The sequence below is a fragment of the Cuculus canorus genome, chromosome 14 (genome assembly GCF_017976375.1).
Source record: "Cuculus canorus isolate bCucCan1 chromosome 14, bCucCan1.pri, whole genome shotgun sequence".
NCBI lineage: Eukaryota > Metazoa > Chordata > Aves > Cuculiformes > Cuculidae > Cuculus > Cuculus canorus.
The window spans coordinates 16,230,471-16,242,955 of record NC_071414.1 but is presented as its reverse complement, the minus strand read 5'-3'; the positions used below and the strand labels follow the sequence as shown (position 1 = coordinate 16,242,955).

The 12,485-nt window shown below is 46.9% G+C and overlaps 2 protein-coding genes across 3 annotated transcripts in view; both read right to left on the bottom strand.

Moving 5' to 3' along the window:
- The window catches only part of KLHL3 (kelch like family member 3), a 46,560-nt gene extending 43,716 nt beyond the window's left edge, over positions 1–2,844 (bottom strand). Inside the window, exon 1 of one of the 2 annotated variants that reach the window (XM_054079735.1) lies at positions 2,646–2,844. In XM_054079735.1, the coding sequence (XP_053935710.1) occupies positions 2,646–2,722 (77 nt within the window). In that variant the 5' untranslated portion in view covers positions 2,723–2,844. Of the gene's footprint in view, positions 1–1,097; positions 1,236–2,645 lie in introns of those variants that run through there. The other variant, XM_054079736.1, reaches the window with a different exon arrangement.
- Positions 2,845–9,985: 7,141 nt separating this feature from the next.
- HNRNPA0 (heterogeneous nuclear ribonucleoprotein A0) lies at positions 9,986–11,747 on the bottom strand. The gene has a single exon (XM_054079955.1). The coding sequence runs from the start codon at positions 11,542–11,544 to the stop codon at positions 10,624–10,626; it is 921 nt and encodes a 306-aa protein (XP_053935930.1). The 5' UTR covers positions 11,545–11,747; the 3' UTR covers positions 9,986–10,623.
- Between the last annotated feature and the right edge of the window lie 738 nt (positions 11,748–12,485).

Sequence of the window (12,485 nt, the reverse complement as noted above, 5' to 3'; positions counted from 1 at the left end):
ACTTGGCATATCCTGGTTTGTTGTTTATTTTAACAAATATAAAAAATAAATGCTAAGCCAGCTTAACGTTTAGCTTGAAACGGTACGATTTGGCTTCTGGTGTGCAAAAGGCACCCAGACAGCAGGGAGGAAGAGCAGAAATACTGAACATCTCCCTGGCATCTATGAAGTCCCCTTTTATGCAGTCAGTGGACATTAGGTTAACTGTGTGAGCATTGCTACGCACAGGTTTTGGAGCAAAATAGCTGCCTGGCAGGAGATAAAACATTTATGGCTCAGTTCCTGTGTGAGGGAGACCCGGGATCCCCTCCTGCCCACCGTAACACACGTGTGGTGCACAGCTTCGACGCAGAGACAGATAAATGGACCCCCGAAGGTTCCACAGATGCTACAGATTTTCATTCATTACTCATAAAAGCATCAAATCTCCGTGGGTTTGTCTTCCACTGAAGGACAGAGCTGGCTGCTGGAGGCTCGCGATAGAAGCAAGGTAGACACAAGCAAGGTTTGGTAGTGGAAGGACCTCGCCCACACCTCCCACGCCCCACGAGCGATTTTAGAGGAAAATAGCCTCCAGCACCTCGTTATCCCTTCCTAAACCGCATCCTACCCAAAAAGCACTCTGTTCCTCGGGTTCGGGTGCCCGGGGCGAGGCACTCTGTCTGCCACCATGACATTGCAGCATCCGTGACACCGGGCAGGCGCTCATCGCGGAACGCATCCCAGCGAGGGATGGAGAGGGGGGAGAAGGATCAGAGCAAGGGGTGGAGAAAGGGGGGAGAAGGATCACAGCAAGGAATGGAGAAGGGGGCGTGGGAGAAGGGTCAGAGCAAGATATGGAGAAGGGAGGGGAGAAGGATCCGCGCAAGGAATAGAGAAGGAATGGAGAAGGATCCGAGCAAGGGATGGAGAAAGGGGGGAGAAGGATCCGAGCAAGGGATGGAGAAAGGGGGGAGAAGGATCAGAGCAAGGGATGGAGAAGGGAGGGGAGAAGGATCCGCGCAAGGAATAGAGAAGGGATGGAGATCGATCCGAGCAAGGGATGGAGAAGGGGGGCCGGCGCCCCCCGCGGCACACAAAGGCTCGGCGGCACCCACCTCTCCTCCTCCATGGTGCGGCGGGGCCGGGCTCAGCGCCCCGTGCCCGGCATGGCTGCGAGCGGCCCCGCGCCGCCTCCTGCGGGAGCGCAGCGCCGCCGCCCCGCGGGCTTCCCGGCGTCTCCGGGCAACGCCAGTGCCGCGGCTCCGCCCCGGGACCCTCCCCTCCGCCGATCCCCCCCTTCTCCCCCTTCTCCGCCTCGGCAGCCCCTCCCCTACGCGGTTCTCCCTCCCTTCTCCCCCCACTTCCCGTCCCCGGTTCCCACGACCACCACCGCCCAGCAGCGCCCTCCGCCCCGGTTTCCCTCCCGGGAGAACCCTTTCCCGGTTCCCCCACCCCGGGTTGCCCCTCCCCGCCCCGGTTCCCGATTCCATGCCCGGATTCCCCGCCCCGGTTCGCACCACCAGCCCAGGGGCATCCTCCCAGGTTCCCCTCTCTTCCCCCCCCTCGGTTTCACCGCCCCGGTTCCCACCACCCCAAGAGCGCCCGCCGCTCCCGCCCAGGTTTCTTCCCCTTTGCCCCGGCTGACCCCACCCTGGCTCCCGGTTTTCTCCCCGGGAGCATCCTTCCATCCCGGTTTCTCCCTTCTTCCCTCCCGGGAGTGCCCTCCCCGAGCCCCTTCGCTCCCCTCTCCAGTTTCTCCCCCACTGGGAGAATATATTATATATATATATATATATAAAATATATATATATTATAATATATATATTATAATTAAACTTATTTTATATTTATATGTGTGCATATATATATATACACACGTATATATGAACAACCTGATCTAACCCTGAAGCTGGTCCTTCTTTGAGGGATGCTTGAACCAGACCACATCCAGATGTCCCTTCCAATTAAAATTATTCTGTGATTTTAATTAAGTAAATATTCATGTAGGTTGATACAAGACAAACAGTGAAAGTTCTCTACTGAAATGGATGTCTTGATATTTCAGTGGCTAACTGAAGTCACTTCGAAGTGACACTTTCATACCATACTGACTCTGAATGGACACGGAGTACAAGGTGAGGCGCCTTAGCAAAATCCTGAGGGTATCTGCTGTCAAACTACTGCTAGAATTTAGAACAAGCCATATTGCTTTTACACTACAAAACCAATACAGCAGATAAAATTCAGTTGCTACAGCAACCCACAGGCATCCAAGCTAACACCTGGCTCAAAAGGAAGCTCTGGAAGACCTTCTAGGTAGGGGCCTCCCCAGAGCTGGAATCAGTAATGTTTTGGCAGCTGAAGCTTAAGGGGTCATAGATTCCCAGTAAAGCACTGTTTTCTGAAGCAGGTGATTTGCAGAGCAGAGAGAGCTAGAGCATCCACTCCAGCATTCTCCTTCATCACGATCCTGCTCCTGAGGTGGAGATGCTGCAAAAACCATCAGCACCTCCAGCCTCCAGGACCGTTGCCCTCTGCTGGTAAATGTCCCACGTTCACACTCCTACCTGCCACAGACCAGCTAAAAATTGGAGTTTATGAAATCTTTTTCCCTTTAAGGATCACTGTTAACATAATCACCTTACCATAAGACTTGATTTTACCTGAACAGAAAAAAAGCTGTCTCATGCAGCATGTCTTCCTGGCACATAGCAGGTTGTCCTTCGTTATCCTGCTTCATATTTTCTGGGCAGACACATTTTTCTCTCAATCTTCATAGTATATTCAGAGCAGGAACTGTATGTCAGGTGCTCAGCTCAGGTTTCTGTTCATTTACTGGATTTTGTGGTGTGCTTTTCGGGGCTCAGCTTTCCCATCTTCTCTCTCCACATGGAAATGCACCCTGTGAGGGAAAAACAAAACACTCTTTGAGAAGGCATTAGAGAGTGCATGGCAGCCGGTTGTTGCAAAAGTTTTGGCTTAGAGCAGCACTAGCAATAAAATGAGCTCAGCTCTTCCTTCCCAACCTTCCTTCCAAAGGCGATGTTTCTCAACTTCCCAGTACCCACAAAATGAGTTCCCATTGCCACCAGCTACACACAAACCTAACGTAACATTTCCGAAACACGTGTTGTGTTGATTCATCACCAAGCTCACGCCTCAAAGAGGCTTTAAAAGCAATGATGATACCCATAGAGTGGAAGCCCAGATTTGCTGGTGCTGGGTGAGTTAAAGAAAACTCAAATAACAACTTCCAAATTATATAATTACAGAAAAATGATTTGCCTACATTTAAAATAGCAGAATATAAAGGATGGGTAGGTCTAAAGGGAAAAAGGCACCAGCAATTTGCAGCCAGTTACTTACTTCAAAGGCTTGAACCCTCCCTTTGTGCTCCTGGGGATCTTTCTTTTTCAGGAGGATATAAATCCATGAAAATACCAGCAGAAAGCTGGCATTACTTCTCTTGCAGAGTGCAATTCACTAAATAGTCTATGCAAGAGGCATTAGCAAGTACAACCACAACCAGATAGGACTCACAGGAGCTCTCTCCTGTAAACAGACCATCATTATTCCAGCAGTGATGGAAAGAAAACAATTAGACAAGCCCAAATGAAATCACACAGTGAAGGACTTTGGCCGAATTTATTACTCAGTAAACTTAAAAGCTTACTGAAACCTGAAAAAGTACCAGATAACCACACAGAGAGAACCGGGAATTTAGCATTGGAAATCTTTCACATCTCTGCAACCCAGCAAGCCTGAAACCAGAGAACATCCCTTTTGAGGAGGGACATGACCTGGAGGAAGAATTAGGAATAAACGATTCCAACACACAGCTGATGGTGCTGTGTTATATACAACAGCAAGGTGAGCACAGCCTCCTCTTGGGGCCATGTTGCTGCAATTCATCCATCAGGGTGTGCGGTTGGGAGAGGGAAACTTTCCACTGAAGTGTTAATATGCAGCAAAGAAAAGATTATTGATCCACAGAGGAACAGAACAAGTAAAAAAGACCATGAATTTCCAGCTCAAAACACTACTCATGCATTTTATCTAGCACTGCTTTGATCCAAATCTCTGCTGGAAATGGGCACTGGACTCCAGGTCTTCCTTCTTACCAACCAGTGCCTGCAGTGACCAGACTCATGCTTCCTTCCTCCAAGATTTTGTGGAAAGCTAAATTTCTTACAAAACAGAACAAATCCATCGTAAAACCACAGGAAGCCAACAGTTACAGAAATGACAGAAGAGACTGATATATTTTGCATCTTTTATATTGACTAATTATAGACCAACTGCATATTTTCAGATGCGTAACTTTGCATGCCTTTCAGTTCAAAGCAGCATTTCCAGTGAGAACAGGGCTTGTGAGAGACAAACTAGGTGGCAATTGTGCAGTATAAAGTAGTTTTTGAACAACTGAAGCATTTTCAGATTCGTCAGCTTGTTCTATTTCTAAGGAATTTCTCCGCAATGTTCATCAGTGAGGTGCAAGTATTGAGGGCAGTGAGCAAGTGCGCACTTGACACATTTCCAGCCAGGAACTTAATCCCTTTCTAAACTGGCATCAATTTCTTACTGCATTACAATATGAAAAGAGCTATTTATAGTCATTTATTGTGTGTTATATGGATGAAAAATATACATAGCTCTACATACTGTGATTGGAATTTTTTTTTTTTTGAGCAAGAGCTGTTCTTTCCAAATCTGTGTATTTTTCATTTGTGAAGGCATTCCAGAATGAAACTGAATGCATCAGAATAAGAGGGTTAATATCCAGATGCCTCAGACAGATGGCATTATTAGTCTGACTGGGCTTGACATCTAGTTTTCAAAGTTAAGGAGCTTTGGTTGCTTGGACAGCTGACAATCTGAGAATAGCTGTGCTCTGAGCTCAATGCTTTCGGTAATAGCAATAGGCAATACTCCAGCTTTGCCCAACAGACTGCTAGGAAAAAAAGTCACACCATGATCAACTGCACCGAGAAAGTACTTAAGAAAATGATATCACAACTTTTAGATTAGGACTCCTACTGGCAAAGGCTGAACCAAGGATAGAGAAAAATACCCGAGTTTTATTTTTATGCTAGAGTTTGGGGTTGTTCTTTTTTTTTTTTTTTTGCTACAGCCTACAGCTGACGTGTTCTACCTTTTTAACTGCTCTGCCTATTCAGTAGATAGGGGAACTACAGGAAATACAAGAATCTGAAGAATGTCTCTCCTACACCAAACTACAGCTTATTCACAGCCCTCAGTATTCCTGCTACCCATTTTCCCCACAAGATGGGTTAGATGATAAGTATGATTAAAACACTCTTAGAAGCATACAAACAAGAAGTTTTTGGTTCCAAAATAATTATGTATTTCCTCCCCCTTACATATGACAGAAATAGAGGAGAGTTCCAGAAGCAGAGAAGCTAAAAAGGCTAGAATTTGTCAGAGGAACATCAAGAAGGAAAGCACACGAGTCCATCAGCCCCTTTAGAAGTCCTAGTATACTGGTAAGTGCTAGAAAACCCTTAGGTAAAGAAACACAGCAGAAAGTCTTTCATCTTGTTACAAGAAACCCACACTTGACACCCACCAATAGCAGTACTTACATTACAGTGCAAGTAAATATTCATTAAAGGTAAGTGGAAGTAATGTATGTGTGCACGTATACATGCACATACCAGAAATAATAGTGCAGTAATAGTTAAATAAGAGACCTAAAAAAAAGCCCACCAACAAAAGCAAATAGTGCTCACTCAGGCTAGCTCAAAACTTTTTATGATGCACTGGCATTGGGAAATACATCTTAAAGTGAAGCAGGGATGCAATTATTTCATTCATTTACAAAACACAAATATAACAAGCAGAAAACTCATCTTTAAGGGATGCATACACCAGATCACAGGATCAGTTATATATAGTTCAAAAGACGTATCAGAAATGCCTTCTTCCTACTACAGATTTTAAGAAGCAGAGGTCCATACCAACATATACCAGGTAAATGTGGTACAAGCTGCTGGTTATTGATAAAGACTAATTCACAATAGCTATTGCAGGACAAGCAATCCTTTTTAAAAGGCTTGGATAAGCTACCTTCTATTAGAAAACAGAACATCTCACAGACTGTAGGAGCAAAATCCCATTCTTGCAAAATGCACCATGGCTTTGTTCACTGCGAGCCTATCAGAAAGGTGTCCTTAAGCTTTATTTTTTAGAGATTAATCAACAATTTCAACCAAACTCTCGCATTTTGGAAAGAATACTGAGGCACACAATAAAAAAGAAGCTGCCGTTTCCAGAGTTGAATGGGAGGTTGGGGTCCTCAGCACCACTCAGACTCAGACCCTTTTCAGGAGCAATAGGAATGCAATTATATTGTGACAATAGTATCAGCTGACAGGGCAGGATAATAAACCAGTGTTCAACCTACATCATCCACTTAGGTCTTCCAGTGCTCAATGAAAGCAAAGCTTACTTTGTAGTTGTCTGTGTCAGGGGGAACACATGACACCATAAAGCGCTTGAGACCTTTGAATTACATTTTTAACCACCTTAAATATTTCACTTTTACTAAGTATGCGTGCACAAAGTGTCTGCTAGGGCTCAAGCCCAGCTGCCCTCCTGTAAGTAGAACTGGGAGTCCCAGCGTACCGCAGCTGCACCACGCTATTTCACCACACATCACAAACCCAAAAGCTTGCTCAGTTCCAGAGGGTAGAGATTGTCCACCTAAATTTACTCCATGAGCCTGCAGGGCAAGGCACAGCTTTTGTTTTGCAAGTCTGTCACAGCTGTGATACAGTCAATGACCCACAGAGATTTACTGTGATCACAGCTGTTACAGCTGTTCTGAACCCCCTTTGCATCACCTAATGCGAAAACAGCAAGAGGTAGTTCCACCAGCTTGTGCAACTATCAATTCATTACCTATACAGTGTTCAGCACGTTTATTTTAATGCAGTAATCATCAGTAATATAAAAGTGCATGTTAGGCTAATTTTATTAGCCAAGTAACATTTACAAGTCACACAAGAAGCAGAATCAAGAACAAATTATACCTTAGAGCACATGAATACCCATTGCTATTAAAACTGCGTGCACATCACAACACACACAGCTATATTGTAGTTTCCGAAAAGCTTTGTTTGGGGAAAATTTCTTTTTGTTCATGCAGACAAGAATAAAAAGAACATCTGCGTTTTAAGAAAACTACTGCACTTTTACTGTGATTAAATGCTGAAAGTAAACCAGTTCCTCTCACTTCCTATTTCTCACAGATGAAACCAATACAATCCTGCAGTCATTCCTGAACAGAAAGCCATTATATCAGTGAGATCATTTAAGACACATATCCTTCAGAACCAAACCACAAACTAAGGACCAGTGAATTAAAGTTACTTTATTTCTATCTCTGTGACCATCCCAGAGTGACCCTGCACTCATGAACTTGTTTTCATGCCAGCTATAAACTTTGTTTCACCTTAGCTCTACCTATTCATAAATCCAGTCAGAAATTTACTAAATACCATTAAATACAAAAGCAGAGCTTTAGCAACGCATCTCTCGTTTGCTAGGACCCATACCAGGAACAGGTTTATATTCAGTCTTCAAGTCACTGTATTTAACGCTATCCCACACAGATTTGCATCTCTTTATTCACAGTACATCCTACTGTTACTGCTCCTGATTAAACAAGTGCTTACACAAGCCTCTCACACGTCACCTGCATTGTCACAAGGAAGTTCTTGCTCCCTAGAGACAAGGGGTCAGAGCTACTCACTCTCACCACAGAGCATTTTATAAACTTACACAGATGACAGTCTTTGACAGAGAAACTAGGCGGCATCCTCCTCACTATAGCTGCGATTTCTGGGGTCCACTTTTTATTCTGCAAGACGTTAGTCCTACAGGAGGACCATTATGTACAGATAATCAACCTCATGGTCAGTACAACTGTCGAAATCAAGCTACAGCTTGACAAAACTGTCAAGATTCCACACATCGTCACCTTTTCATAAATCTAGTTTGTATTATCAACGTATTCTCACATGGCAGACAACATGTGAAAACACAGTAAAGCCACAATTGGAGCACAATTTACCTTCCCCAGTCAAATACCAAGCCTCCTTCACAGCAGTGAGATTAACTATTCCTTTCCGAACCAGGCTGTCCCTCGGCAAGGTTAAGGCAATTCACCACTGCAAGGGATTTAACTCATATGCCCAAACAAACACAAGACCTCTGATTCCATAGTTCATTTCAGCTACAGAAAGGAAAGCTGTGCTTCACACGAAGTTCGAAGATGACAGTCCAACATGGTTTTAAAGTGCAATGGTAAAGTAAAAAAACAAGTCCAGTGAACAGAAGGAAAAGCAACCACCTGAAGCCATCCCACTATCTTTTACAAGTACCTCTCTGAAGTGACTCCCGCTTTCAGCAACGCATCAATGATGCGCCTTTGAGATTACAAAGCAATCACAAACAGCAAGTTACTTAGAACTCATTCATAGAAGTTACACCAAAAGCGCCACAAATTATCAGTCAAGAGGAAACTCAGCTCTTGGTTTAAATCCTGATGATACCAAAAGGTTGTCACATTTAAGCATAGGTATGTAATTAAGTTAATGCTAGTTTTACTTCTAACAGTAACAAAGAGACTCATTTCAACTAAAACCCAGCATCAGGTTAGATTGGCAAAGACTGACAATACTTCAAAAATTCATGCAAATCCTTCAGCCCAGAAACACAAAACCCTAGATGTTTACTTTCCACTGGAATCACTGGGAATTATACGACTAATATCTTGCATATCTGGAGCAAAGCAAAAAAACCCAGCTTTCAAGATGCAGTCCAATAAAGCATCAACATCAAAGACTACAAGCTTAGAAACCTTAAGTCAAAATAACTTTATACTTTTTAAATCCATGCCCCCATACCATATATACTCTCACTCAAGCATATTAGGAATTCAAATCTTTATTTGATATCCATAAACCCATAAATGTTGCTATTCTGTATTTCTATGCAGGACAGCAGTTCTCCCCTAAAACATTATGCTTTTTAATAAACAACAAACTTTAATTCTATTGTCCAAAAGGGCTACAAATATACATTTGTTAATCAAGCAGACTACATAGATATTTTTGTTTTACAACTGGCACCTATGTTGCTGGTACACTTAGCTGGCTCGTTATCACAGCATGTTGCCCACATAGTTTAGATTCTTGCTTTTTGAAACATGGGCAATTGCAATTAATTTAAAAAAAAAAAATCCGAACAAAACACATGCTGAGGCAGGTATTGCAAATCCATTCCTTTTCTTCCAGTCAGTACTCATGGAGCCCATCTTTATTCACATTCAGCTGTCATTGCATTCTACACCAGTCTTCTAATTGCATAAAATTACTTTCAAAAGTCTAGTACAATTGTTAGCAAATCAATTTCACTCCTGCTGTAACGAAGCCTGCAGCACCGGGGCTGCCATCCTGTCGGTAGATGGTGCTGCCAGAGATTCTCCTGCCTTAAGGGAGGACAATAGTCCAGAGTGAAAATTCTCCCAGTACTATGAAAACAAGTACGCATTTAATAGAAAGGATAAATGTCGACCCTTTCCTGGAAGGAATCATACACAGACAAACCGATATGACAACTTCAAACTAAGAAAATCAGAAATTCTGAACATTTTATATGAATGAAGCACATGCTTAACACAAACTATTTCTTCAAAACTACACAGTACATATGTTGATGGAGAAGTCCTATTGAAAAAAAAATTATTAAACTATGTCAGCACGACAAACTGCCTGGTACAAGACAGTGGATGCACACAAACTGCATAAGTGAGAACGAATATTGAAATAACAGACCACAACCACAAAACAGTACTTCAAAAAAACTCTCTGTCGAGTGTTTGAAAACTAAGTCCACTAGGGGAGTTGCAAAAAAGTCAAGAAGGACCTTTACTGGCAATAAAATATTTACTCAAGTACACCGTGGGGGGGTGGGGGTGGGGGGGGAACCGACTTCAAAACAGAGGAATACTTGCTTCAAACCTAGAAAAGCCTTAAAACCGTACGGAATGGATCCTAGGAAAAAAAATTAGACATGTAAAGGTCAATGAACACAATGGTTTATTTAAAAAATAAAAAACGTAAAAACGATTTTTTTTTTTCTCCTTTACAGAAATGTTAACTTCAGTCATGGGATCCGAGTAGGTTTTGTAGAAAAAAATGTAGTAGCCAGGTATTGAGTCCTTACAACAAAGGAAATTCCCCCATAACCCTCCCCGGTTTTGACTCCACATCAGCAAGACATTCCCCACCCCATACCCCCCCAAAACCCAAAACAAGACATTTTTCGTTGCTAGTATAAAAACGACCAAGGTCCAAGTAATAATAAAAAAATAGAGTCCATCAATGACTGTAACACAAAGTATGTGTGTGTGGGGCCCGGTCCATCTTCAAAGAGAAAGAAGTGGCACAGGCAGCAGAGGCGACCCCCAGGCGGCATTTGGGAGCTGCTCCCACAGCAGGGAGGCGTTTAAAAGGAGCTGCCCTTCGGCGAATGGGAGGATAAACCGTGTAGAAGCTGCCCCGCATCAAAGGGAGGGCTCTCCAGGCCACCCCCGATGGGTATGGGCACTCCAGCTCAGAAAGAGCCGCCCCCGTAGCCTCCCCCACCATAACCTCCTCTGTACGGTCCACTGTTACTGCGGCCCCCCCAGTTGCCGCCCCCTCCTCCACCTCCTCCGCCGCTCTTCATGGGGCCGTAGAAGGACTGGTGCTGGCTGTAGGTGCCGAACCCGCCGTACCCGTTGCCGTAGTCGCCACCTCCCCCTCCTCCGCCGTAGGCACCGCCGCCGTAGGAACCGTATCCACCGCCACCGCCTCCCCCGTAGCCGCCGTAGCTGTTGTAACCGCCGCCCCCTTTGGAAAGACCGTTGTGATCCCGGTTACCGGATCCGCCGCCGCCCCGACCCCTTCCTCCTCCTCGGCCGCCCCGGGACGGCCTGGAGGCACCGCCGCCCGCCTGGATGTCCTCCTTGGGCACGGCTTTCTTCACCTCCACGCGGTGGCCCTGGATGGGATGGAATTTGACCACGGCCGCCTTATCGGCGGCGTCGTGATTCTGGAAGTAGACGAATCCGAATCCGCGCTTTTTCCCGCTCTGTTTGTCGGCGATGATCTCGGCCTTCTCCACGGGGCCGAACTGGCTGAAATGCTGCACCAGGTCCCCTTCGCCTACGTCCCCTTTGAGGCCGCCCACAAAGAGCTTCTTCACTTTCGCGTGGGCCCCTGGTTTGGCCGAGTCCTCCCGGGACACGGCCCGTTTCAGCTCCACCGCGTTGCCGTCCACGGCGTGGGGGGAGGCGGCCATGGCGGCATCGGCCTCCTCCACCGCCGAGTAGGTGACGAAGCCGAAGCATCGGGAGCGCTTGGTCTGCGGGTTGAGCACCACCACACAGTCGGTGAGGGTCCCGTAGGCCGCGAAATGCTCCCGCAGCCCGGCCTCCGTCGTCTGCACGTTGAGGCCGCCGATGAACAGCTTGCAGAGCTGAGAGTTCTTCATGCCGGTGTCGCGCCTGGGCCTGGCGCCGAGGCTCCTCCTCCGGTCGGGGGGCAGCGCTGGCGGGTCCCCCCCACCCTGCTCCGTCTTGCCGCTTCCTTCCCCCTCACGGCAACCGCGGGCGATGCTTTCCCTCGCCTCACCTGACCGGCAGAAGAGACGACGCTGTCCCGGTTACCGCCGCTCCCGCGGAAAAGAGTGTGTGTGTGTGTGTGTGTGTGTGTGTGTGTTTGGGGGGGGGGGGGGGGAATTGAGGGGGGGAGCGGGGGCGTGTGTGGGGGCGGGGGGAAAACACAAGCACGCACAAAATGGCGGCCGCCGCCTCACCACTGGTGCCCACACAAAGGGGACGCCGGGAGCCCCGCCCACCGCGCGCGCCCCGCCCCACCCTAGCAGCCAATCAGAGCGCGGTACTGCCCCCTCCAGCCAATCAATTTTAAGGGGCGTGGCTTCGGCCGCTCCCGACGACCAATCAGAGGGTGGGACCTCCTCGTTGCGTTTGCAGAAGGCGGGGAGAAGGCGGGTTCGGGCGTTGACGGACGCGGCGAACAACCAATCGGAATGCGGGAAGCGAAGGGGCGGGACCCGCTCGGGCTGCTTCCCGCCCGCCGCTGGGAGCCAATGGGATGGCCCGATAGCGCCGCGCGCGCTTTCTCCCGCGCGCCCCAGTGCGCCCCGCGCGGGAGCGTTTGAAACGCGGGCCGTTAGGCGGCCTCGTGCCCTTCTCCGCCTTCCCTCAGCCCTGGGGCGGGCGGGGGGGGGGGAGGGTGGTACAAGCAGTTCCTGTTAGAAAAAGAGGAATATTGTGATAAAGTTTTGTCTAAGCAATTGCTTTCTTGAAACTTACACACCGCGTCCTTCTGACCGCAGGTTTTCTTTCAGACAGTGTTTTCTCAGGCACTGTTCATCCTTTGGAGATGAGCATCTCGTGTTCAGTGTCTTAC

What these genes read in the sequence shown, in the direction of transcription:
- HNRNPA0 (XM_054079955.1), bottom strand. Translation starts at nt 11,544, where the DNA reads ATGAAGAACTCTCAGCTCTGCAAGCTGTTCATCGGCGGCCTCAACGTG.